General features: G+C 45.0%; 1 protein-coding gene across 1 annotated transcript; it reads right to left on the reverse strand.

The window, feature by feature from the left end:
* Positions 1–57: 57 nt before the first annotated feature.
* Positions 58–27,805, reverse strand: LOC109467326 (golgin subfamily A member 4-like). The gene is made up of 41 exons (XM_019765271.1): positions 27,757–27,805; positions 26,534–26,694; positions 25,487–25,787; positions 24,337–25,049; positions 23,489–23,654; positions 23,077–23,172; positions 22,618–22,743; positions 22,022–22,198; positions 21,476–21,606; positions 20,861–21,067; positions 20,177–20,468; positions 19,476–19,598; positions 18,945–19,157; positions 18,149–18,250; positions 17,437–17,665; positions 16,980–17,079; positions 16,403–16,568; positions 15,697–15,837; positions 14,794–15,004; positions 14,110–14,418; positions 13,531–13,742; positions 13,081–13,212; positions 12,405–12,610; positions 11,616–11,900; positions 10,651–10,818; positions 9,878–10,065; positions 9,463–9,605; positions 8,572–8,715; positions 7,901–8,053; positions 7,316–7,480; positions 6,881–7,030; positions 6,401–6,566; positions 5,864–6,046; positions 5,409–5,524; positions 4,768–4,986; positions 4,016–4,264; positions 3,081–3,172; positions 2,615–2,791; positions 1,647–1,848; positions 982–1,158; positions 58–327 (listed from the first exon to the last, which is right to left on the reverse strand). Exons 2-41 carry the CDS (start codon positions 26,644–26,646, stop codon positions 58–60), a joined length of 7,713 nt encoding a protein of 2,570 aa, XP_019620830.1. The 5' UTR covers positions 26,647–26,694; positions 27,757–27,805.
* Positions 27,806–27,990: the final 185 nt, after the last annotated feature.

The raw sequence follows: 27,990 nt of genomic DNA on the forward strand, positions 1-27,990 counted from the left end.
TAAATAAATAAAAAATAAGATGTATTAGATGTTAAGGACCATAGTTGAAATGTCAAGCTAAATTTTGGATCCTACTGAAGTCAAATCCAGTGTGATTACCTGTTGGTCTATCCTCCCTATGACATCATAAGTGTCGTGCAGAGATGCCTCCATTTTGAACATCTGTCTGGACAGAGCCCTGTTACCCATGGTGCCTTCACGTTTCTTCTGCACGGCCACCAGAGTCGCCACCTTCTTAGCCAGAGACTCGTACAGCCTCTCCAACTTCTCGTCTTTGTCCATCAGACTTTCCGCCTGGGTCCTGAACAGTTTCATGGCGTCGACAACCTGGAGAAATGGCAAAGAAAATGTTAGGATTTTATCTTATCACAATGGATGTAGAGGGCCAAATCCCAAGTGGGCGTCCAAGGAAGAGATGGATGGACAAAATGGTGGGACTTCCTCCACCTTAAGCTGCAGAACATCAACCCACAGGACAGAAGCAAACAGCGGGCTGTCATCAAGCCTCACTGAGCACCAGTGTACATGTGCAAGCACGTCTTACCCTCGGATGACGGGGAACAACTGACGATAAACCGGATAGTAAGTGAGTGAGTTCTCTGTAATATTTGAACAACATTTCCACATTTTTTATCATTTCGGGTTGGTTCACTCGTTGTGAATCCAAATTTATGCTCCTGCCAAATAAATGCTCCCGACACCATTTCGGTGTTTAACTGAGTCAAGTTAAAACTTTTGTTCCAACACAAAGAATTGTTCTCACCTAGAGCTTTGGACCAGTCACTCTAGTCTTCTTCAATAGACTGACCCAGTGAGACTTGTCATGTGGCTTCTCTGAAGTATGACGACTCAACAATGGGTCAAAAGTGTCCGGCATAAAATGACTGATCGAAAGCTCTAGGTGAGGCCTTGTATTAGAATAAAACTTTTGACTTAAACAGGTAACTACCAACACAGATGAATTTTTACAACAGGCCTTACCTCTGTCAAGTCCTGTTGGTGATTCTGTAGAAGGTCTGCGATGCTATCGTTCATCTTTTCCCATGATTCTGTCAGAGACGTGGTCTGAGAATCGGGATCACCTCCGGTTGACCTACGACCTCTTCTTAGCAGGTCAACGACCTGTTCCAGTGACAAGGTGCTGGATGGAGGCTGATCCTGTAGTTAAGGTTTAGACCAAAACGTGCTGTCAACATTTGTAAGTCGTAAACACCTTCCTTAATTGGAACACACTAGCGTAAGTTGGACAAATTATAGCCTGGTTACCAAACCTGTTATAGCTCCCGAGTCCTATGGCCTCTCTGCAAATTTTCATGCTCTCTGCCAATTACTTGATTTTGGCCAATTACTCAATGGCAAATGTCTAACATGATATGAATGTATCCTGAGAAAAAAAGAGGCCAATTACTCAATTTGGGCAAATTATGCAATGGTAAATGTCTATCTTAATACTTATCCAGGTTGGGAAAAAAGGACGTGTAATTATGTACAAATGTCCTGTATATATATATATATCATTATGACACCAAATCACGTCTATCTTCCATTGTAACAGAAATAACCATGAATCATGATCTTTGATAGATAAGTAATCAACTAATGGACACTTCTCCTAATTCTAATTCTCAATAATTTCTTTAGTTTACCTGACTGGAGTCTAGTTCAGTGTCTGTTTCAGTGTCGATGCTGCGGGACTGCTCGGCCTGCGGTGGTGATGGCCGCCGCCTGGCGTCGCGCTTGAGCTGCTCCATGTCCTGCTCCAGGCGGTACAGGATGGTGTCCATCTCCGTCATCGACTCGTCCTGGGTCTCGATCTGTCGCTCCAGTTGCTGGTTCTTCTGGATTATTCTAAGACATTGAAATAATAAATATATAAAATCAGTAGTGAGTTATCATGTAAAAGGAACCCTGAAGCTTTCCGTATCCAGATCCATACCTACCTAGTTCAATGCCTGAATGGGTTAGAGTTACGGTTCACGGTTCTAGATAGTCTCCGCGTATGCGTGTACAAATCATAGACTCTTCCCAGACACGGTTTTGGATACAGGGCCGGGTCTATCCACGTGCCTGAGCATGTTCTGAATACAATCAAAGCTCGTGAACAAATGCTCATGAAAAACAATTCTTGCTCAAGTCAAATTCAAACTCTCGATCCATTTTATTCAAGGAAAAGTACACACCAAGTATCAGTGAACACTGCCCCAACTACACTCAACAACGAAATACCCTTTATAGCAACTTGAAACACTGATTGGCTGTATTACTGACTTGGATGATCTTCCTGATGATATTCTGGTACATTTACTTTCAAGTGGCTCTTCCTTTCTCTCAACAATGTACAATATTCAAATATTACAACATGTTCAGGTATTTTTGTTGGAATCGAATCGTTTTTTGTAACATAGTTTATTGATCAATCCTGTCAGCACTTATATGTATTAGTTTCACTTGTTTATCGATGTATTATTGTATCCTGTGCTTTGCCTGTCGTCTGTATTATGTATTGTCTGGTGGCGACATGAATATAAGTGTTACTTGAGTGTGTCGCCACCGCGTCTTGTCATTATTATGTTTCAATACAAAAAGTATCAGTGCTGGAACACAAGCTTCTTACCTCCCGATGGTTCCGCGTTGCTGTGTGAAGAGCTGGTTGACCTGCCGTACCTCCAGCTTGAGGCGCTGGTGCATGCCGACCAGAGTGCGCAGGTCCCCGGCGTTGCTCTGGATCTCCTCCACCTGACTCTGGATCTCCTGCAGGTCCTGCGCGATGCTGGACTTCAGCGCAAGGATCCTAAACACAAAATGTCGTTACGATCAAGAAAATATAGGCAAAGGTGTTGGCAAGTGTTGGCAATAGATATACTAGTACGTGGACTACAAAAAAGGAAATCTGTGTTTGAAAAAGTTACCGATCTTTCAATGGTATAGGCCATTATGATGGACGTTATGTGCACTAGAGGCAGGTTCTAAAGATCTCTTCTAAACATGTAAAATGTACATGCATAAAACCTCCTGTATTTGGGCCTGATTGGGACATAATTTTGGTACAAAAAATAAGATGAAAGTAATGTGTAGCTCACTTTGCGTTCAGCTGATTGGCGACACCGCCATCATCCACGGAGCTGCTCTCGATGTCACTCAAGCGGAACTCAAACTGCTGAAGGGCTACAGTCTGAAAATCCGAAGGGTAGAGGTTTCAAACAATGTTGTTTAACACTGGCCAATAAGTCAGATTGCAGTGAATATTAAATGTAGATACATGATTGTACACACCGCCACATGGTTTTCATGCATGTAATGCCATTGCCTGGATGCCAGACTTTTAGCTTTAGTACATGTATGTTGCAGTAGTCACTTCCCGCCCTGTGCACTGAAGCTAAGAAAAAGGTTGGCTAAAGGCTAGTAGTGTCTTAGTGCAAGGAAGAAACTGTTTCCGACTTGGTGCTCTGGACTCCCAAGCATGAGAAGAGGAAGCCAGGAAGACCAGCAGAAACCAGTAGAAACCTTTTACAGGCTCTCGTTCTTCCCCCGCACCATCAGGGAATGGAACGAACTTGAGCCTGGTGCGGTGGAGGCGGGGTCTCTCGCCCGGTTCAAATCTGAACTGGCGAGGACCCTGCTGCATTGAGCCACCCCATCATGTCTTGTATATATGTAAATATTACTAACGCACTACAAGTAATGCACATGTCCCGTCTTTAGCACACACAAAATCAGTTGTCTTATGTTCCTTTCTCAGTTATCCTTGTTTTTTCCTTTGTTTTTTATGACTTATGTACCGGGTCACAATTGTTACTAACAATGCGTAACGGCTGCCAATAATCATACACTGTAGGGCTGGGCAGTAACGAAGAAGAAGAACCTACATCGACATACTCAAGACCTAAAACAAGCAATGAGGGACAGAGGCATATGGGCAGCCATCATGATCGAGACCAGTTGAGAAATCAGGACTCGACACAAGCAACCAAGCGTCACATTAGAATTATATGTTGACAGTGAACTTGACACTTACCTGATTGTTGAGGCCCTGCTGCACACGCTCGGCCTTCAGATCCACCCCGTTAAACTGCTTCCGGAGGTTCTCGAACGTGCTGCTGAGCTGGTCCGTCTTGCTCTGGATCTTCTGGAGCCAGACGCTCTGGTTGCCGATCTTGGACTGGAACTGGGAGGTGGAGCCCTGCAGCTTCTGTAGCACGTCCGACTGACGGAGGATATGTCTCTCCTGGTCGTCACTCTTCACACGCTGCTCACGGATAGAGTCCTGTGGGCAAGAAAACACTCAGTTTTGTTACTTATCACAGTCGGAAAAAACAGGACAGAAAGTTTCTGCTAAACTTCACGGACCTTGCCATGATCTTACTTACAAAATCTCTGTATTCCTCTGATCATAGAACACTGATATTCTATACATGTACAATGTATGTCATGGTAATGATAAATGCTAATAGTCTATGTACATCGTACACTTACTATAATTGTTCATCTACTGTTAATCACTGTTTCTTCTCTCTTCCTGAAGCACATATAAGACATAACTAGTCTGTTGGGTGCAAAGGTTTAAACACGGGTCCAATGGTCTTAGAAGTTCGGAACAAGTATGGGAGCCCCGACCCCAGTAAAAAGGATGGCACCAAGGCTAAAATGGCCTAGCATAGACCATTACTGGAAGGGGGTGGAGTGCAACGTTAACCCTACCTAACACAAACTCTTACCATATACTCTGGACACTATAAATCTAAGACTAATTCACAGACTAAGTCTAACCGTATTCTCCGCTAGTGTACGCTGGAACAGGCCCATCTTCAGGTCCAGCTGTCGTTCTCCCCGCGTCTCTTGCCGGGCCTTGCGAGCCAGTTCGTTCCGGATACTGTTGGTCATGGTCCGGATGCTGTACACCGTGTTGGTCTGGTTGTACATGGACGCCTCCAGGCGCTGGGTGGCGCGCTGGGCCGCCTGCATGCCCTGGTTCAGGTTAAAAGCGACCTGACGAACAGAGATTTAGACGTTTATATATAGATTATATATAGTTCTTTATTGCAGCTTATGCCCGAGGACTAATTGCAAACTGACAGTGAGTACAGAATGTATGAAGGGTGGTTTTTCATAATCCTACATATTGTCATGACACAACTTTTATCTAGTAGTATAATGATCATTTTACCCGTGCTCCAACTTAAAGTATGTAACTGTTCATTGGCGTAACTTTACAAAAATTGATGTCCTGATTGTGCATAAAATTATGTTCGTCAAAATGCTTTTGCATCCAAACTGAATAAAAAAGTCCTGGCAGTAGACAGCCTTTGCACAATGCAAAATGGATCAATGTGGGCAGTCTATTAATGTGGATTTCTTGTTATCTGTCTTGTCTTGTGGTCATCTTGGATACGTTTGACTGTATCCCCCACCTGCTGTAGCCCTCCTCTCAGACCCTCGTCCCCTGCCTCAAGCAGTTGAATCTGTCTCCGCAAATCCAAGATGTCTGCTGTCCTGTTGTTCATCGCACTGCGGAAGTTTCTTTGTTCTACAAAAAAAAAAGAAAAGACGTATACAAATGCACCCCTTTGAAACAATAATGACCAAACTGGAGGAATACAGGCACAGAAGTTTCAGACTGTGAGCGAAATGCACTGTGGTCTCATGTTCTGTTTTACTTCGACAGAAGACTAGAATGTCTTCTTCTTCTTATCCAATCTTAAGGTCATTTCCCCTTAACTGGGGGTTAGACGTGCTTGCATCAAGAGCAAGTCTTTTTTGAATCAAGATTTTTTTACGGCTGGATGCCCCTTCCTAACGCCAACGCAAACCCTAGTAGGGCCCAGGAACCCTCTAACTTTGTACTATGATTTTGACTTGAACTCACCAAGGGTAAGGGTATTGATGTTCGTCGCCTGGTCGTTAATCATGCCCCCTTGCTGATCTGTCTTGTCCTGCAGGTTGGAGATCTCCTCAGCATGTCTCTCCACTCGCGACATCGCCTTCTTCCCGCTTCTTTCCAAGTCGATTAGGTCTATACGTGCTCGGTTCATGTCCTTGCGTAGATCATCTGTTAGGAAAACGACCAAAAACAAGGCTAGGTTATATTCAGTGACTCATTCACCAGGGTATAAAAGGGTGTCTGATCTTACATTTTGACAGTTTTTACAGCTGAAAACTATTTTCAGTACAAGTCATAGCAGGCCCAAGCTAGGCAGACGTTCAGATCCCAGTTGTAATCAGAAAACTATACAGGCTAAAGAATATTGGGTAATACTAGTAGCTGTTCGAACCATTCGTCGTGTACAGTGTACCAAACAATGTGTCTTGCTGTATGTGAAGTTTTGTAGGCTTACTCTTGTTTACTTTTGTGTTTCTTTGAGCCCTTTGCTACCACTTAAATTCTGAACACACAAAAACACACCTGAGAGAGGTACGAGCTTCTGCAGGTCCTTAGAATGGTCTCTGGAGTTGGCCTGCAGTCGGCTGGTCCGAGCCTCCAGGCTGAGGATGGTGTCGTTTTGCTCGGCGACCTGAAGCTCCAACTGACCCTGTCTGGAAACCCAGTCCGTAATCTCCGACGCGTAGGTCTACACAAAAAGTATGAGGGATCAGTGAGAGCTAGAAACAAGGAGAAAGACACCACACTTTGAAAACAAAAACCGCAATGTGGGGTAGTGTGGCGTAACAGCAGAACATTTGGCTCAGAACCAAGAGGTCCTGGGTTCGAACCCTGCCATGTCACCAAACATTGTGCCCTTGGGAAAGGCACTTTTCACGACTTTCCTCACTTCGCTCAGGTGTTAATGAGTATGCTAGAGTGATCATTATCATGATCGTGGGAATTCAAAGAAAAAAAAGAAAAAAAAAGATAAAATTATACATTATGAAGCAACCAACTTGCCTCCAAAGTTGCCTCCACATTTTCCTTGAGTAACACTGCCAGTTCTGCACTCTTGCCGAGCAGGGTCTTCTCGGTACGATCGACCTTGCCACTCAGCGTGCCGACCTCCACCTTTAGCTCGTCTATTTGCTCAGTGTGTTGGTCCGATTTCTGCGTGACAAGCACGTGATTGTCACGTGGTTATCACATGGTCATAAGATTCGTCATTGAATTACATTATAACATACCAGCATTGTTTCACCTTGTTGGAGTACAGAGACCTACAATATAGTAAATGATGACCTTATGCGGGGGGGGGGGGGGCATAAACTTTCTGTAACATATGATCAACTGCTCTGAGTCGTGTTCTATCTGCACAAAGTAGCACTGGATTGCTCATTTCTTGACAAAATTTTAAGATGTTCAGTCGATAATATTTGGTAATTCAAATATCACCTGTTTGAAGTACTGGTTGAGCTCCTCCACAGACCGGATGGAGTTCTCGTGGTTCCTGGCGCGGCGGGCGAGGCCGGACAGACTGGCGGTGTGCTCCACCAGCGTGCTCTCCTGCTTCCTGTGCTGGACTTGTAACACGCTGATCAGTCTGTTCAAATCTATGTCCTGTACGGAAGGTAAAAACATGAGCATCAGAGACAGTACATAGTGGACGTTGATCTTAATCATCAGCTAGCAAATCAGCACTGAATAACCTTAACATTAATCTTATTTCTGTTGCTTAACGTCAAAATCAATGTGAAGTTGGATTATACAGACACAGACTCGTACACACAAACACCCACCCACACAAACTCGCACACGCACACACACACACACACACACACACACACACACACACACAGAGAGAGAGAGAGAGAGAGAGAGAGAGAGAGAGAGAGACACAAATGTCAATGTTTCATGAATGAGTCTTACTCAAGAATCTTATTATTATTATTATTATTATTATGGTGACCGTCCTAGTAGGTGACAACAAATTGATAACAGGACGAATGATACTGCAAACATACTGTTAAAACTACTGACCTTTTTGTCCAACAGGCCCATCTTGTACTGGAAGTCCTGCAGTGTGACGTTCTGTTCCCTGATGTCGTCCCCGATGTTACTGATGCGGGTCTGGATGTCCGAGACCGTGTTGATGTTGTCGTTGAGTACACTCTCCAACATCTCGCCTAAACTCTAACGAGTGAACAAGAAAGCTTAAGGATAACATCAATATTTTATGACACCACATTCACCTGTACAACATGTGGCAGAGCCTGCCAATCAAGGATAGGCTTGTTCAGTCAACAAAGAAGGTGCCGAGTCCTCCTGGACCAAGACGATCGTCTACTAAGATGGAAAGAGGCCGATGATGACGCCTTTCTCACATTGCTTGTTGATGTGTCTACAAAGTTTCATTTGATTTATCGCCTCTCCACTGCCTTTTTCAATGATTACCAGATTTATTTTCTAATTGCATTGAAAAATCTTACGTCTTATTAATGGTGTGACACAGAAGCAACAACAGCTGCTTATTAAGGGTTAATGCCTCCGAGGTGTATATAGTGACATAATCCCTGGTCAGATGTGATAACCACCGAGTGACCTGGAATAAACCACCGAGTGAGCGTAGCGATGTTTTTTTATGTTAAGCGTAGCTCTTGATGTTACAGCCTGATATAGTTTATGATGTAGTTTCAGACTCATCAATCTACCTCGAGTTGGTACAGCTTGGTGTCCTGTTCCCTGGTGACGTTGCGGACGTTCCCGACATGCTCCTCCAGCCTGCTGACGGCGGTTGACAGACGGCGGTCCGACTTCTGGTACTGGGCCACGTGTTCATACAGGTCGTCCTTAACCTGAGAGGGAAAAGAAGCCCATGCACATTAGATTTAACTAGTAAATATTTTAGCAATATGAAAGACTAACTGGTACATTTTTGTAGCTTTCGTATAACGTGCTGGTGTTGGAAGATTTCATTGAACAGTTTTTTCTGTAAATCCAATTCTTAAAGATATTTCCAATTTGATCACAATACTACGCCAATGCCTCCGCCTCTGGGGCGTCATCAAAATCGTCATTGCTCTACATGATTCTCCTCTCGATGTCTTTTTACGAATAGGCACTCCTATGACACTTTGCTTTCAGAGGAGTGTGGTGTTTGCAAAACAAACTAAAGGAGGTCTAATATTACTGTGAATATAGAAACTTGACCATCATCCTACCAGAGCGCTAGCCTCTTCTAGTTATGTAATATCGCGAGACTGTTGTCACAAATCTAGCCTCTCAACGTCTTCTTGTGGATAAGCAATTATATTGGTGCTCAAGAGTGTGGTGCTTGCAAAACAAAGGAGGTCTAATAGTTCAGTTAACTGTGGATGTAGGAACATGACCATTGTGTAGGGTCATGTGGCCCTCAGAAGCAAGAGGTCCCGGGTTCGAACCTTGCCATGTTCGATCTTGTGCCCCTGGGAAAGGCACTTCACACTACTTTCCTGGATGGAGGCCTGTGAACCCCATCTCGTATAAGTCACAGAAAGGCAGCAGAATCTTCAGCTAGTTGAAGGCGGCTGCCTCAAAATGAAAGAAGAAGAAGATTGTCCTACCAGAGCGCTAGCCTCCTCTAGCTGTGTGATGTCACGAGATTGTTGTGTGACAGACGTGGAGATGGTGTCCAGCTTGTCCTCCAGTCGGGTGATCTGTGTGAAGGGGTTGCGCAGGTCACTGGCCGAACTCAGGAGGTTGTTACCTGTAGGATGGAACCACATTAGAGAAATGAGGAAATTCGAGCTATGCTGGGAGTAGAGAATACAATATTTGTTGATAATATCCGTAAAAGAAGGCTGAGGTGGTTTGACCACGATCAGAGAAGACCCCCAGACCCATTTGTATATGGGGCCTACCACCAGGTCTCTGAAAACCCCAGTCCTAGAGGAAGACCCCCCCCCCAAAAAAAATGGCGGGACCCAATAGTTGATGACACTGAAGATTAAAAATTATTATGTATAATAAGAGCCTGACCTAATCCATTAGCGTCATTAGGCAGGAACACCAGCTTGATCTCGTCGATAGCGTTCTCCAGTATCCTGTCTCGGATCTTGAGCCTGGTGAGAGCCTGGGTGTGGTTACCGGTCAGAGCCTGCTGAGTCCGGATCAGGGTCCGCAGGTACGAGATGCGGTTACTCTGCTCGCTCAGGCCCGTCTCGTGCCTGGGAAATAAGCGCAACGAATCAAACTTTGGAAGCTGCCATGAGATTGGGCAATTGAAAATTGAAAGCTGAAAAGGGAAATTTTCGAAGCCTCATGACGGACTACTGTGTACAAAGAACTCAAGACATCCATCAAGTTACACTGAAAAACGTCATATACTGCCGAAGTTTGTACAATGTATTTTACACTGTACGAATGTCAAGTTTTATCAACTACAATGTATACTCAAACGTGTGATAAACTTGTTTTTAAGTGATTCCATATTCAAGTTTGCCTTGGCGCCATCCTCCGTAGTTACTGCTGGCTCTCTTGTTTTGCTTGCTACCAAAAAAAAAGGAGAGGACTAGCGAGAATTGCACCTTGCCTCTACCAGGCTTCGGGAAGCGGCTGGAAAGAGTAGAAACTGGCCAAATAGACAGATGATATGCCAGGGGAGTTGCTAAGGTTAGGCTAGGTCCGAGAACAATTTACCGCTCCCGTCTACTCTTCCAGAAGCCTGGTAGAAGCTATAGATGGCATCCAGGTTACATAAAGTAGGTTATCTTTTATATTTGCTGTAAAGATAGGATGTTGTGTTTATCTACCTGTTGATGACCGTGAGGTACTCTCCCAGCAGGTCCCTGAGACGCCCGTCCTCCTGCCGCAGTTGTCTGTCCACCTCCTGCAGGTTCCTCAGCTCGGTGGTGTGGTTACGGATGTCCTGCGTCAGGTTTCCTATTGCTGAGTCACGCCGCTTGAACTCTGTCTGTGTCCTGTAATTCCGTAAAAACGCAAATTCCTCTAGAATTAGAAACTAAATCATACATGTACATATCCCAACAACATGGTAATACTATATGGACACTGTACCACGTATGTCGTTATGTAACATGTACAAAGATGTACACACAATGTACACAGCACGTACTTGATAAAATGATTGCAAGACATCCAAATCATGGAGAGCATCCACATCACGGATGTGGATGTGCGACTGATCTTCTTGTGGTACCGATGCCATTGACAGAAATATACCGGAGATCCCTAGCCTGGTTCGCTTGTATGGAACGCTCTTCCACAGTTAGCATCGTAACTGACTTTGACTGAACGACTTTGGACACAATGACGTATGAGTTATTTATCAGTTATTGCCATTTGTTTATTTTTTACTTTGTGTGAGTTACCTTGTGTACAACAATTATTACTTTGTGTTTTCATTTGTGAGCAAGTAGTATTTATGTTATGTCCCCTTGACACTCCTCCACGCTCGACCTCTATGAAAAGCGGCTGAAATAGCGGCCGATTAGAGCATGTAACACAGTTACAGATCGAGTTGAAATAAAGCCTCAATCAAACAAACGGATTGCATGTTGGGACACTGCGTGGCTGGCCGGTGAAGTTGCTTCGACTCTAACCCGCAGGGGTATTAACATTTGCTGTGCCCACGAACCACAGGACAGACTGAGGCAAATGTTGAACTATCATCAAGCCCCAGTATCAGTGTGCAAGCATGTCTAACCCTCGGTTTTGGGAAACATCAGACGATAAGCCTGATAGAGAGAGACATTACCTAATGTTGAGGTTGTTGAAGGTCCCCTCCACATCAGTTCTCAGGTCCGTTATTGCCTGTCCCGCCGTGGTGAAAGACTTCCCCAGATCGGAGGCTCTGGACTGCAGCTTCTCTATGGAGCTGCCCTGGATGATGATCCGTCTGTCGTTGGTGTTCAAGCGGCGGTCGTGGGCAGAGAGCTCCGATTTCAGCTGGTCGATAAAGTTGCCTTGATTCTCCAGGGTGGCGTCCAGCTCCCCAATGGAATAGTTTAGTCCTCCGATCATCTGACGGTTAACGGCAGTCCTAAAGATATTCACAGAACAAGTAAGCAACAACAAAGTTACCAGTTGATTACTCATATTGCATTATTCATATTCACAAAACAACAGCGCTACAATATCTGTCAATACTTAATGTGTCATAAATGCTTCAATAAGGTAGATTTTCAGCTATGCAGTGTATTCTTAAGTTTATGCATTTTATGTAAAGCTTAAAAAGCATAATTTTTATGATCTGAGCAATTACCAAGCGGTTAGAGTGCTTGCCTTGCATTCGGTAGGACATGAGTTCGATCCCCGTCTGAGTCATATCAAATACTTTGATAATATACTGCTTTCTCGGCTTAGCACTCAGCGTTTGAGAAGAGTATAGATTAACACACACCACTACCAGTGGACTAGCCCCCTGCTGTAGTGATTCCATAACTGTGCCCGAAGGCTACAGAAATGGAGACGGGTGCCGCCATAAGCGACCATGCCAATGGTTGCGGGGAGGACTTAGAACTAAGAGGTATGAAAGCAGCGCCACCTGTCGGTGATGTTGCGGAACTGCTCCTCCATGATGACGTGTCGGACAGTGGAGACGGTGCGCAGGCGCGAGACGATGTCCTCCAGCTCCCGATGGTCCTTGCGCAGCCGCAGCAGTGTGTTGTTGAGGGAGAACATCTCACCAGCAAACCTGTTCTGCCGCGTCCGCAGGAAACTGTCATCAACAGTCAGCTCCCTCACTCTCTCCTGGACAGATGTTTGAATAACAAAATCATTTAGTGGGGTAATATCACAATTATTATAATCATTATATAAGTTATATATTATCAGTATTTCTTTAACTTTGTACATTTTATTTACGCCATCAAATTTGTTAAAAAATCTAAAATGATATCTGATAAAGTTAAACTAAAACTTACTAGAATAAGCAACGACATCACCTGACTTTGTAAAGAAATGAAAGAATCACATTCAACTAACATTCTCCCTATATTTTCATTGATGTTGACAAGGGCCATTAACAACATTGTAGGTAATGGTGCGATCACACTCGTTGTAGGCTGGTGTCGAAGGATATATGTAGACAGAACAAACCACCACTTAGGATCGAAGGCAGTCCTTTTGGCAGGCACCAAGACAGCTGCCCAACTAACCCAAGAATGTCGCAAGGCAATCGTACATGTACAACGTACGGGACCCAGCCCTTACGTACTGACCTCCAGCTCATCAGTTTGCCGCTGTCCCTGAGACAGGAGCAGGTCCAGCCCGGAGATGTCACTCTCGAACTGGGAGTCCTTCTGCTCCAAGGACGATATTTTCAACGTGTTGCTCTTGACGAGCTGGGTAACCTGCAAGAGTAGAAATATCATTAACATATGAATCCAGCCATTTATAATGTAAAGGTTTTTATTAAAAAAAAAGAATGTATTATTTGTTTAAATTTTGAAATTTTGTTTCAACACAAAGAGTTGTTCTCACCTAGACCAGTCACTCTGGTCTTCTTCAATTGACTGACCCGGCACACATGGCCACATGCATTTCCTAGATCATCAGTTTTCACGCCTCTTGCACAGTTTTATCCCATGCATGCATGCATGCATGCTTTTTTTGCTAGTACAATGTACATCACTTGTTAAGTGCAAACTTTATGCAAGAACAACTCTAACCTGTTGAACTCGTCGCCCAACTCCGCCGATCGCCTCCGTGTTGTTCCTGATGGACAGCCTGAGTTTTCGTGATGTCTCGGTCGCCTGCGCCAGGTTGTCGGCCTGCAGGGTCGTGGTGTTGGTCAGACGAGAGATGGCGTCACCCTGCTTCTTCAGCGAGCTGTCCAGGCTGATGATGTCAGCAGATATGTAGCGTGCTTTGTTTTCTAGACCTGATACCAGCCCAGGATAGAACAAGAAACATCCAGTTGTTGTCTTCAAATGTCAGAGTTATCAACCAAGAATTGAGGTGTTTAAAAACTTGCACTAAAGTAGAGTGGAACTTGTTGCCACTAAGTACACAGTGAGTTGGGGCATCCACATCACCAGAAAGATTTAAACAACTTCTGCAATTAAATGTGCAAAGACTGAGTGTCACAAGTCGTTCGGTGACAGTGATATAGCTTGCTGCTGCCGCACCGCATGCCAGCGAAGCTGGTGTGTTACGCCAAAGGGCAGTTATACCGGCTATACCGATACAGTCGCAAACAAACAAACAAACAAACAAACAAACAGACAAACAAACAAACAGATACAGACCTAACAACAGGCTGGAGTGATTCCCTGTAGTCGACTCTAACTCTTCTATGATGTTCACATGGTTGTTCACTACATAGTCGACGCTGTCGAGGTCCTCTTCTATTCTGTAGATCATGTTCAGTTGGTCTTCGATGTCCTTCTCTGCTCGTGTCTCGAACGATTTGAGTTCTTTCAGGTCGGCGTTGTGCTGGGAGAGTCTGCGGCGGCTACTGGAGTACTCGTTCTCCATGCCCTGCAGCCGGCGGGCGTAGTTGTACAGCGTGTTGTTGACGTACAGGAGTCCATTGCCAAGTTCGTATAGCTGGTTCTCTGAGGTCAATGAAGATAAAACATTTAGGTCATTTTAAAAGCCATTTAATATTTAGAGTAAGAAACAGCATTTTCTACAGTTTTACTTGTTACTTGAAGTTTTACACGACTTTCCTCACTTCACTTAGGTGGAAATGAGTACCTTAAGCTTTGGTTAGGGACGTCCCTTGGATAGGGGAGAGCCACACTCCACACACGTTAAAGAACCCACTGCACTTATTGAAAAGAGTAGGGGTCCTTCCCGGTGTGAGTGGTTCAAACCTTACAGTCTCATGCAGCTTGTATTTACTGGTCTTACGCAGCTTGTACTTACACGTACAAAACTGGTGTGTAAAGAAGATATACTGGTCATGCGAAAAAACAAACACCACATACCTATTCTGAGCCGGCTGGACAGGAAGGCGTTCAGAGTGGTGTAGTTCTGGACGGACGACCCCAGGCTACTGATGGCCTCGATCTGGGTGCTCAGGACACGTTCGAAGTTCGACACGCGGCTACGCTCGGACGTCGAGGTCTCTAGAAGACCCCGGATGTCTCGTGAGTGTTCGATGACGGTGTCGTTCATTTTACCCAACGCTACAGCAACCTAAGACACATGGACATACATGTTTGTGTTAGAAGAATAGCTTTGAGAATGCTGCAGTGGGTGTTTTCCGCTTGACGAAAGCTGGCTAAAATTCAATCTCTCTATTCCCCCTTCCATTATTTCTAAAAAGAAATCTTAATTCCGATTCAAGGTTTGACCACAAAGATGAGTCAAAAGTAACACTTCAATACCCTATAGGGTGAAGCGACAATTGTTAAGTTGATAAGAATGTTATTCAGCACCATGGACAGGTATAATACTGATTCATTTTGAGGGTGATACGTTTGAAACTGATATACTGCTATAGAAGCCACAAGGAGAATTTGCCTAGTACATAGATGGTAACTACATGCATATGGCCTCCGATGAATGGAGCTTAACAGTCCATCATCTTGTATGATGTCCATCAGCATTCTATCTGGTCTCTGGTCATGAGATGTTTACTCTTTTTGTTTCATATCCACTTTTTATCTAAAGGCCCAAGATTTTTCTTTAAAAAGTGGACTGATTTGTATCACCAGTTGGAACCCTAGAGAAACTGCTAACTAAGGAAATGCCATTTGAGAAGGTGCAATTTTCAAAATATTTCTGGGGGAAACTCAAACAGTGGGAAGACCCCCCCCCCCTCAAACAAAATCCTGGGTACGGCCATGCATAGTATTGTGTCAATCTACCTGCAGTTCCTGGCTTACCTGCACGACGGAGTCCTTGATCTCTACATCCTCCAGTTTGAGGTCTGCGATGGTGTTGTACTGTTCACTCAGGGACGTCTCCACAGTGGATGTCTGCAGACTCAGGCGGGATATGGCAGCATTGTGCTCAATCTGCGTGGTCTGAAGAAAGCACAGAATCAGGCATTGGTTAATAAAGGGTTAATGTCCCGCCCGAGGTGTACATGGTGAGATAATCCCTGGTCAGGTGGGATAACCACCAAATAAATCACCGAGTGAGCGTAGCGTAGAGTACGGTCCAAAAAGTGGTCGGTTACTCTAATAACCGACCACTTTCGAGGTTACGGCCTGATAACTGATGGGAAATGGAGCCTTCTGATTGGTCGACGTCGCCCGACTATATGATGATAAATGATCACATTTACATCAGATTGACTGTTTAAGTACAGTCCACCTATTTTAAGCACTTCAATTCACCATTAGGCTGTAAGTCCTGAGGAAAATAACTTTTCTAAGTGTCTAACTTTTGTCTGGTCATTTTGTACTTGAAACGTCAGAAAGTTAAACCACTTATTTTCACCAAGGGTATACATATCACATCGCAATTATGTTATTTCATATACCTAAGTCATAAAAACATGACGAAGAGTCGTTAAAGATGTTATAGCTCCAGTCTCTTTCTGAAGCCCAGCTTTAAAATTATAGCGTAGTTATTGAAATTGCATACCCTAAGTCGTCCGACTCGTTTTTCCAGCAGTATGTCGGTCTTGGTGAGGTTCTGTAGAGCCCTCTGTGTGCGGGTAGCCTCCACTTTCAGTGACGTCAGGCCCGTGTCCTGGTCACGGATGGTCGCCTCGTGGTTATCTGATATGCTCTCTAAAACGGACACGATTCTGCGGAAATGACAAAGCAAGTTCAACATTCCATCGATTTATGTAATTATTATATATCTATGATAATCTAATAATGCAAGACACACACAATTTATCATAAAACGGAATGTTGAGGAAGATTTGCAGACTGTGATTTTGGACAAGTTGTTACTATTAGACAAGTATGTTTACGGAGGGAAACACATAAGGTCAATGACCTGAACCAGACGTCTGTCACCATGGTAACTGGTGTTGGGTTACATCATGTTGCAATTCTATAGTAGGAAGGATGTAAGATTCAACAAAGCAGATCGTATGTGAAGGTAAACATTATGCATTTGCTTTTTACAATGGAAAATATGTGGAGTAGAACAGATATCAAACAGACGTCTAAGTGGCAATCATAAAGTTGGAATCCATGTTGATCCTGACCTGCCGAGGGCCTGTAGAGTTTCGCTGTGTTTCCTGGTTTTCCGGTCCAGTTCCAGTACTGTTAGGTTCAGCTGCTGGCGGCCGTCCGTAGCAGTGGAAGCTGAGGGAGGATTGCAATCGTTAGCAAGATGTTTTTTATTCACTTGTACGTAGGTTAATTCATTTGTAAACACTTGTTTGTACCTTTAGTTGGCAAGATGTTCTGACAGTTGCTGTACTTATGTTGTGTCAATTAAGATTGTTATTATAACGTAAGACACCTCACTGATGTAAAGATGAAGCTTTATTCAATAAAACCAGTTAAAACTTTTACTCCAAGAATTGTTCTCACTTCTTTCTACCAGTGACACTGTGTCAGAGCAATTCTTTGTGTTGGAACAAACGCTTTAACTTCAAACATGTAACTACGAAGTTCAACACTGATGAACTTTCATGATCACAAAGAGCAGTTCCTGACCTAGTGTAGCCAGTCTGCCTAGGCTGTCCGTATGGCTGGTCATGGTGATCTCCACGGCGCTGAGGTCCTCCCGCAGGATCCTGATGTCATCCCCAACAGACGTGAGGGAGGTCTGCGCCTTGTAGATGCCGTCGCTGTGCTGGTCCCGCGCGTCCTGGAGGGCCCGGATCTCCTCCGAGTGCGCCTCCGTCATGTTGTGGAGCCGCATCAGGTCTCCTCTGGCCTCGCGCTGAAGGTTCATGACAGAAATTATTGTAAACTAAGTTTGGAGAGGACATACATTTTGTAGATTTGGGCATAAATTTGGATGGGACATAGATTTGGACGGGGCATAGATTTGAAGGGGGCATAGATTTGGGTGGGGCATAAATTTGGATGGGGCATAGATTTGGACGGGGAATAAATTTGAATGGGACATAAATTTGAACGGGGCATAGATTTGGATGGTGCATGAATTTGAATGGGGCATAGATTTGGATGGGGCATAAATTTGAATGGGGCATAGATTTGGGTGGGACATAAATCTGGACGGGGCATAGATTTGGATGGGGCATAAATTTGAACGGGAGATAAATTTGGACGTGGAAGGTAAAGGGGTCCATACACTTAATATAGTGTACACAACTGATACACGTGTAGTACAATAAAATAATGTTGCAATATCTTAAGCAAGGTTTAAGAGCGAAAACAATCATGACAATAGTAGACAAACCTGTATTATGTCCATGATGTTTGACACGTCGGCCTTTTCCTCCAGAAGATTGCGGACATCTCGTATGAACAGGCTGTGTTTATCTAGGACTGAGAACTGCTCCTGTGAACAAACAATAATAAACACAGAACACCACGTTAGAATAGCACATAAAAAAGTGTTGACGTCACACTTCTGAGATGCCACGTGACAAGTCTCACTGGGTCAGTCTATTGAAGAAGACCAGAGTGACTGGTCGAAAGCTCTAGGCGAGAATTCTTTTGTCTTGTAACAAAATTTTTAACTATAAACATGTAACTACTACTACAGATGAATTTTCATGACAACACACAAACCACTTACAGTAGGTCTTTATTCTTTTCGAAATGTTTCTGTTTAACGTAAATAATTTCATCAGGTTGGTAAACGACTGAATGGCAAAGCTCTTTTTATCGCAACCATTTATTTTTCACTAGCCGACGTTTCGATGACCGTCTGTCATCTTCATCAGGGCAATTCTGACTGGTTTACTGTGCACTGACAGTAGATGTTACATAGTTCATAGTGCACTTAAGCTAGTTTTTTTCTGTTTCCAATTGTACACCTTTAGTGCACTATGCACCTTTAGTGCACTATGCACCAAGTAACATCTCGTGTCAGTGCACAGTAAACTAGTCAGTATTGCCCTGATGAAGATGACAGAAGTCATTGCAACGTCAGTTAGTGAAAAATAAATGTCTGTGATAAAAAGAACTTTGCCATTCTGTTTCTGTTTAAGTTAGATTTTTTTTTTTGAAACTGGGGATTATTTCCTCACCCTATTTTCCCGCTGCAGGAGAAGTATGCTGCTGTTCTGATTCTTTGTGACGCTGTCGATTTCAAACAGCTTCTTCCTCAGCTCGGACTTGGTGACGTAACTTCCGTCCAGGTTGTCGATGCTGGAGGCCAGCTGCTCGTACTCGGCGAAGTGCGTGTACGTCTCCCGCTGGAGGGTCTGCAGGTTCGATCGCAGCCGGCCCAGGTTTAGTGCCTACATGATGAAAGACAAACAGCAAAGTGTTTTTTTAAACCGAATTTAACGTCATTTTTCCCCAACCGGGGGTTAGACGTGCTTGCACCAAGTACAAGTCTTTTTTGAAGCAAGATTTTTACGGCTGGATGCTCTTCCTAACGCCAACCCAAACCCTTTAGTGGGGCCCAGGATCCCTCTAACTGAGGGGGGAAATGCTTGTTAAGTGCCTTTCCCAAGGGCACAACGTCTGGGTGCCTGCCGGACATGTCTGGGTCCAACCCTGGGGATTGAACCTGGGTCTTCTTGCTTGACAGTCGGACGCTATATCCACTACACCACACACCACAAAGTGTGTGTAATCATAAATAAGTCTCTCAATGTACGGTAAGACAACAGCAAAGTGTACGTCTCCCGCTGTAGGGTCTGGAGGTTCGAGCGCAGCCGGCCCAGGTTTAGTGCCTACAGAATGAAAGTGTGTGTAAGTCGTTTGGTGTAATATAGCCAGCTGCCGCCATGTCACGTGCCAGTTATACCGGCTATACTGATACTGAGACAGGTATAAGTCTCTCGATGTAGCGTCTGTAAGTTCACCCAGGTTTAGTGCCTACAGAATGAAAGACAACAGTGAAGTGTGTGCAAGCCTCTTGCTGTAGGGTCTGTAAGTTCGCCCGCAGCCGGCCTAGGTTTCGTGCCTACATCAGGAAAGACAACAGTAGTGGAGGTTGAAGCCCCTGCCACACTTCCCATAGCCACAACTATATCAAGATCGGTTATGGTTGGTTGGTGTTTGGCGAGCGAGGTCGGCAACTGTTTGCCTGCACCAGCCTAATTTTTAAAACGTAAAAACAGGTTCTGCCATGGTTGGTTCGTGGTCAGCTGGTGTTTGGGGCGTATCCGACCTTGGTTGGCTCGCCTTCTTCGGGACAAGGTTAGGAGAAGGTCCTGTATGTGAGACAAGGGCTTGAGTGAAATCATAACTACATCGTATAAATCAAATCATACCTACAAATGTATATAACTTAAAACGATTATCTGACCTGGTCTGACATCCTGTCCTCCATGTTATCATCCCTGAGCTCCAGCTGCCCCAGCACCCTGCTGTGGTTCTTGATGTCCAGCTCCAGCTTGTACGAGGCGCCCTTCAGCACGTCCAGCTGCCGGCTGTGGTTCCCCAGCATGCTGCTGGTGTTCAGCATCTGGATGGTGTGCCCGTTCACGATCTGTTGGAGGTTCTGGATGCCCACGTCCTGGGTGGCGGAAGACTGGCGCAGCTTTCCTAACGTCTTGTCGTGGCTCTTCACTTGACCTTTGAGTTGGTCAATGGAATCTCTGAACAACAGTGAAAAAAAAGCAATACTGTAAGTCGTTTTTTTTCACGGCACTTTTATGTTCAGTGTTTTCACTGTCACTTCTGTACTGTAAACGTATCATTGCCATTGTCAAATCATTTGTATTCCGCCCCTTCCCTGTGCTTGCTGCCACTATGAAGATTGAGTTCTGTAAACGTGTGACCATTTTCCTTAGATCATAAAATTTTGATACCGTGAAGACATAGTGAATTCATAATGTTGTGATCTTTATGATATATACTTTTCAGAAGAGAAAGGAAAAAGCTGAATGTGTAGCTTTTGTTTTGATGAATAAAGAATGGTTCATACAAACAAGCAAAAATCGTACCTTCCCTCATTATCTACTGTACATTTCGGGTTAATAAGATTTACCTTTGTTTTGACACAGACTTGCTGTAGGACTGACTGGAGCTCTCCAGGTTGAGGATCATGGTCATCTGTTTGGCCAGTCTGCCGCTCATCTCGCCCTCCGTGTTACTCAGACGCGTCATCTCGTCGCTATGGGAACGGAGCAGCCGCCTGATGTCGTCAACCGACTGCCGCATCTCGAAGAGCTGTCGGGTGTGGTTGGACATCGTCCTGCAAGGAAGAGGTTTCGTTTTGCAATGTCGCTATTTTCTACAACAGTTACTTGTTGGAGTGTGGTTCAAGGTAAGGTAGAATCATTTCCTTAATCTCCGTGGCAGATACATTCAGGATTAGGGATACAGGCGGGGCCAGTATAGACTCCCCTTGCCCCTGCAATCTGCTCGGAGATTATCGTTTCGTCAGTCAGTGATGTTTTGTTCACATTCCAGTACTAGTCTTTTTTTTCATCGAAAGACGTTGTTAGACCAAAGTTACAACAATAAAAGTCGTAAGAAGTCATTGTATCAAAAGGTCCAAGTACATGTTTTACTCTATCCATTATGGGGTTGGGAGTATCCTGTATGGGAGAAGAATGTTGAGCAACTTTTGATGATCATTTGGTATGTTTGGGTGCCTCACCGTTTGATAGGGTTGAGTTGGTCTCGAACCTCTCTCTGAGCCGACACGGGGATCAGACCGGCTCCTGAGATCGACCCTCTCCTGGGCTGGTTCGCCTCCAGACTGTCCACTTTCTCTGCAAGCCGCGACAGCTGAAAACAACACAGTATAAGTCTACATTTGGAAGTACAAATATCCATTGGTAGAATCCATAGTTGTAGAGTTCAAATTTTGTTACAACAGAAGAAAGGAACTCAAGATTACTCCTTTCTTATGTTAGAACAAAGCTTGAACTCTACAACTACGAACTATGAATATCGATTGTGTTAATCATTTCTTTCATGAAAATGGAGGTATTGTATATGTCCGTGTGCATATCTTTAATTGTGTCTGTGTTTCTGCATGGCTGTTAGGTAAGGCTAGGTCGTTATGGATATGGCTGGATTCAGTCTGTCCCCCAGAGTCGAGATAGTCAATCACTTCGAATTCTACATCTGGTAGCGCTCGCTGTTTTCACTTCAGGTGTATTAGTTTTACAGTTCAGTAAATATGGAAAGGTTGCCTTACCAGGGTAGCCGAGTTCTGTAGAGACGATTGTATCTGGGACATAGAAGCCTTCTGGTCTCCCAGCGACCGCTCGAAGTCCGAGATCTGGTTGTTCTGGACGTCCATGTTGTTAAACAGCTGAGACATGGCAGAGTTCTGGTTGCCTAGCGACGCATTCAGCTTCGATACCAGACTAGTCTGGGGACATGAGATGAATTAAGCATTAGGACATAATGGAAAACAACGTAACGTGCACTTGGCAATGAGAATACACTGTATCTACGTGATTAAATAGTCGAGAAAAATGAGATTTCAGACTTCCCGGAAGTATGTTGGGTTTCAGGGCTTTCAGGTTAACCCCATGTCCTGAGTCTTATCTCTTGACCACCTGCCATTCTGCCTGTCAATCTTCCTTCGGCCACTCGCGCTCTGTCAACCTTGTCTGTCCGGACAAACACAAACCCGCAGCTCAGTCACCCAAAACAATACTTCCGTACTTGGATCGGAGGTGATAACTTCATCCAGAAACTGTGAACCTCGCAAGCCAGAATGCCCGATTTCCCACAAGAATTGCTGCCATGTCCAGTACCCACTAGGAAAGTCCTAGATGCACATACCTGGAACTTCATCTTCTGTTGAAGAGTGAGCATGTCGCGTTTGACTCTGATGACGTCCTGCCTGGCAGTCTCCACCGAGTCCCACATGTCTCTGGTCTTATCATCCAGGTCTTGTATCAGGTTGGACTGCACATAATAAAATAAACAGTTGGACAATGTAGGTGAAGCCATATCTTATGACATATCTTTATTCGCAAATATTGTACATTATGAATTGTCTAGAGTAAACTATAGTCTCTACCAGACTAACTACATCGGCTATGTATAGAAGAATATTTGCCAGGGGAGTTTGGCCGCCTTGGGGTTTGACTGGCGAGATCCAACCTCCCCTGGCCAATTTTACTCTTATTTTTGGCGAATTCTACAATCCGTACTCCTGTAGAAAGGCCTTGTGGAGGCGAAGTAAACTATGCTTTCTTTCTACTAACTTGGAGACCAGTTCATAGCATTTCTGCTGACCTGTGAGGCCATGACTTCATGGATCCTGCTGCTTTTGATGTCCAGTCCTGTCACCTTGGAGACGTACTCTGTTATAAGATTCTCCATCGAATTTACCTGGAAAAAGCAACTTCTTATATGACATAGCACTTGGACAGAAAATCTAATTTGAGGTCATATTCCTGTATTGAAGATTGACAACCTGTCTGTAGTTAGTTTTCAAACGTTGTGTTGAAAAAGATATCGTCTGCAACGGACAAAATTCTGATGCAACGGTGACCAAACATCCAACGAAAACCGGGAAAAATTGGGGTTTCTTGCAGGCGCAGTGTGTTTTGCCGACGTGCTCATACTATTATGCAACACACCTATGCAGCCTATCACGTGATAGTCACGTGTATATATTACAAAGTTTCACGTGACACGCACGCACCTTCAGCTGCACGGTCGCCATGTTTTCTGTGACTGAGGCGAGTTCTCGTGCCGACTCCTCAGTCAGCTTGTTGTCCGGTACAGGGTCCGGCGGCCGGATGCTCTTCGTCTCCAGGATGTCCACTGTGCCTTTCATTGTGCGTACGCGCAGCTCCACATCTGCCAACCTTAGTACAACAGTTACAGATAATATTCACATGTATTCATGCATCGGTGGTAACCCTAACACATTAGTATTATGTTTATAAAATGTATCAAAAACCAGCTCATTGGTTGTTCAATAAGAACCACTGGCTAAAGCATGTAAGGCTGTGCTTCAAGTTCTACAAACCTGGCACTTCGCTGGTGTTTAAGTATGCTGAAACTTTGTGTAAAGGCGATGTTTCATTCTCCTTTCTGCAACTTTATGACCCCTTTATATGTACGTGCACCTCTAAAATGATAGTGTTTTGTGGCATAACGGCAGAGCATTCAGCTCAGATTCAAGAGGTTCTGGGTTCGAGTCCTGCCACGACTTTCGTCACTTCGCTCAAAGAAAATGAGTATGCCAGAATGATCATTATCATGATCGTGGGCATTAAAGGAAAACCAAACCAGAAAAAAACAGAGACGGGGGGCGACACAGGTTATCTAACACGTACGACCCTTTGCTACAATCACGTGTTTCCGACGTCACGTCCCGGAAGCTGCAGTAGAAGGGTCCATTCCGTGAACAAGGCTGACGTAGTCAAACAAAAATTTGAATAAGTCCCAATTTACGTAGTGTTGAATAGAAAGTTTAGCCCTTTTGGTCATAATGAAGTTTACCAACACAGATGAACTTTCATGTCAGAAAAAAACCCGTCTCACCTTGTCTGCACTTCACTCCAGTCGTCGCCCCATTGCAGCGTCTCGTCCTGCAGTTTCCCCACCGCCGTGCGGATCTGGTCCACCTCGGTCTTCGTCACCTGCGTGGCCGCGCCAAGTACCGTCAGCTCCATAGTACTCATCTTCTCCTCCAGGTCGTCCATACGGTTCGCCGACTCCAGCAGCCTGAACACGCTGCCCTGCAGGGCGTTCAACTCCAGCCGCAGCTTCCTCAGCTCCGTCGTGTTCACAGCCCCTCCCCGGACGGAGCTAAACGATCCCCGCAGACGGCTCTGCCGGTAGAAGCCGTCCAGTTCGTTGATTTGTTGGGACATGGTCTCCGTGCGATCCTGAAGCTCCGCGATAGACTTGGCGTGGCGGTTACTGTTGCTCTGAACCCGGTCCATCTGCCTTTGCAGCACCTGTACCTCCGGTACAAGAGTTGTATAGCTTTCTATCAACCCCCTGTTTTTGTCTATCTGCTGTTTCATCTTGTTACTGACTGGATCCCTGCTGTACCCCGATAGAATCCGCCCGAACATGCCCTGCTCCAAGCGGCCGATGCGGGTGCGGATACGGCTGACCACTGCCGTGCCCACGTCAGGGCCGGAACCCTGGGTACCGGAGGTTTCCAAGTCTCTCAGTCGCGTGTCCACGTCAGAGAGTTTGAGAAGCAGGGGCTGGTAAGACCGGAACGTGTCGTCCAGGGCACTGACCTGGGTGGGATCCAGACATGTTGTTTAATGGAACATGGTTCACTCTTAAGTTATGCTTGTTGCAGCAATATTTACAATAAAAATGACGAAAACTATTGCACAACAGTCATACTAGGCACAAAGTATTTTAGCACCGAAAGCTTAGCCCTTTTGGTCATAAGGTACAAACATAACAACAAACTATGAGACCTCTCTCTCTATCTTACACAAGAATGGGATGAAAATGTTATTCATATAGTTAATCAAAGAAGTTGTAACTACCTTAAAATTATCATTCCCTTCAGACTGCATATCGTTGTAACACAGCCATGTCAAATACATGTATACAGTAAGAGAGAAAGCATCCTACCTTTTCTAACAATTATTCTAAGCACAAGAAGGCATGCCTTGGCACTTCGTGGTAAGGTAATATGCATTGTACTTCTACGACTCCATACCTTCAGCTGTAGGTCGGTGATCTCGCTAGTAGAGATGCTCTGACTGCCAGTGGAGACGACCTGGCTGCGGATGCGGTTGATGTTGTTCTCCACGTCCGTGATTCTCTCCCTCAGCTGCCGGAGTCCCCCCGCGTCAGCACCGCCCCCTGCCGATCCGAGCTGGCCCTGCACCACCGACAGCGCCTGTTCCATCCGCTCGAGCCGGGTCACCGCCTGGTCCAACGCACTGGCGGGCGCGAAATTCCCGCCTCCACTGCCTCGCCCGGCGCCTGCCTGTACTTGTCGCTCCAGGTTCATTACCCTGAATACAAAATCAGGCAGGAAATATTGCGTTGTGGGGTCGTGTGGCGTAGCGGCAGAGTGCTCGACTCGGAACCTAGAGGTCCCGGGTTCGAGTCCTGACATGAGTCCTGATCTTGTGCCCTTGGGAAAGCTAGGCACTTTACACGACTTTCCTCACTTCGCTCAGGTGAAAATGAGTATTGTATTGTCCCCTGTGTTGGTGGCGGCAATAATATAAGTTTGAAAAACTTGAGCGTGCCGTCACCACGTCTTGTGATTACATGTTGGAAATTATAAAAAAAAGAAAAGATTACTACGTTCCAAGTGCAGCCATCGTGTTTTTTTAGGGGGGGGGGTGATTTGCACTTGCACGATTTTCTGATCGCACGTAGATCAAATGCGCTTAGAACTCCGTCCGCCAATATCCTCTACCAGGCTTCGGGAGACGGCTGGAAAGAGTATAAATCGGCCAACTAGAGAGAGATAACATGCCGAGGGAGTTGCTCTGCTAGAGAGTACATTTCGCCGCACCCGGTGCTAGGCCACCCACCCTAATATGCCTTACCTGGAATGCCTTCAAAGAAGGCTACCAAAACCCAAGAGGAGTACATGTTAGTTAATTGGAACATGCAGCATGTCTACTTGGGTTGGGCGAAAAAAATTCCAGTGCAAAAAAGAAACCCCGATAAAAAAAGGCTAAAAACAGGCAAAAAATAACCCAAAATCCAAACCTCAGCTTGGGTTGTACGAAAGATATAAACGCACCTGTTCCTGAGTTGTGAGATGGCTTCCCGGATGCCTGACGGTTCTTGGCCGCCTCCGACGCTGGCTCTCAGGGTGTTGACGGTCTGTTCCAGCCCGGAGATCCGCCGGTACATCTCCACGTACTGACTGTTAGAGATGATCTTCTCCGGGACAGTTTCTTTCTGTGGAGAGGAGATTATGTAACCGCTTTGGTAACGTAGAAGGGTGCATGTCGAGATCACCTTTGTTCTTAAAGGGGCATTGTGTAATATTTTTACACCAAAAACTGAAACATTTTTAATTGTATTTTCAACATATTTGTGTCATTATCTCACGTTTCTAACATTTATGGTTGGTGCTAAAACAGCCCAAATAGTCCTGTATAATGTTACATAATGCCACTTTAAATCACTGTTAACGTCGTGTGCAGTAGTCTCCACCAGACTTGGGTTAGGGCCGGGCCACATTCGTCGTAGATCGTCCTGAGGTCTTAATGTTGTCGGGTTTTCAAACCGGCAGCTGAATTTTGTTAAACATTTGCACGACTATTACAAGAATGCCCTCTCTTTGCGATCATACGGAGATCGTATGATGATCGTGCGGCGATCGTACGGTGATCGTGCGGAGATCTTAGCGCGATCGTGCGGCGATCGTACGGCGATCGTGCGTCGATCTTAGCGCGATCGTGCGTCGATCTTGGCGCGATCGTACGGCGATGTTACCGCGATCGTACGGCGATCTTACCGCGATCGTACAGCGATCTTACCGCGATCGTACAGCGATCTTACCGCGATCGTACGGATATCTTACGACGATCGTATGGCGATTGTATGGCAATCGTACGACGGTCTTACAACGTATGTGACCGGGCCCTTGCTGAAAAAAAATAGGAGAAACTGGTCACATAAGGCCGAATACGTACGTTAGCTGGCCAAGCATCGTCTACATGTGACTACTGTATGGCCGGCTAACTGTTCAGACAAATTCAGCTTATTTTTGTCCAGTTTAATTTCTCCGGGTTTTTTTTTCAGCGACCCAACGTGTCTGGCCGAGACTAGCGTGGAGGCTGAAACAGCGCAGGCGTGTGCAGACTTCACCTTTAGATGAGTAGACAGGGAAGCAACTTCCGCTGCTTGCCGAGGAGAAGGAGGAGGCTGCTTGCAGAGAAGTAAATTTAATCAAAGGAGAACAGCAACAAGCTCTTTTGCTGATCCGCAAAAGAATCATTTTTTTCGTACGCTCACCTTCTCGGCGTTATCATCGACCTTGATGCTTCCACTGATCAAGGACAAACAGCCCTACATAACGAAGATAACATATGAAAAAACAACTGCCCAACTCCTAGATCTTATCTAATTGAGTATTTTCTTGCTGATGCTTGCTTGATCTTCAATGGCATTTTCATGTCAGTAAGAAAAGCGTACAATAAATGTATTTCGTCAACTAACGAATACAAAGTTTCATTCACATTTCGTTAG

This window comes from Branchiostoma belcheri, unplaced genomic scaffold (genome assembly GCF_001625305.1).
Source record: "Branchiostoma belcheri isolate BF01 breed outbred unplaced genomic scaffold, Haploidv18h27 scaffold18, whole genome shotgun sequence".
Lineage (NCBI taxonomy): Eukaryota > Metazoa > Chordata > Leptocardii > Amphioxiformes > Branchiostomatidae > Branchiostoma > Branchiostoma belcheri.

What these genes read in the sequence shown, in the direction of transcription:
- LOC109467326 (XM_019765271.1), bottom strand. Translation starts at nt 26,646, where the DNA reads ATGTACCGGCGGATCTCCGGGCTGGAACAGACCGTCAACACCCTGAGA. An exon ending in TCACCGACCTACAGCTGAAG is followed by an intron (nt 25,050 to 25,486) that starts GTATGGAGTCGT and finishes GATCCCACCCAG; the next exon opens with GTCAGTGCCCTGGACGACAC. An exon ending in ACATCATGGACATAATACAG is followed by an intron (nt 17,666 to 18,148) that starts GTTTGTCTACTA and finishes ATGAACCTTCAG; the next exon opens with CGCGAGGCCAGAGGAGACCT.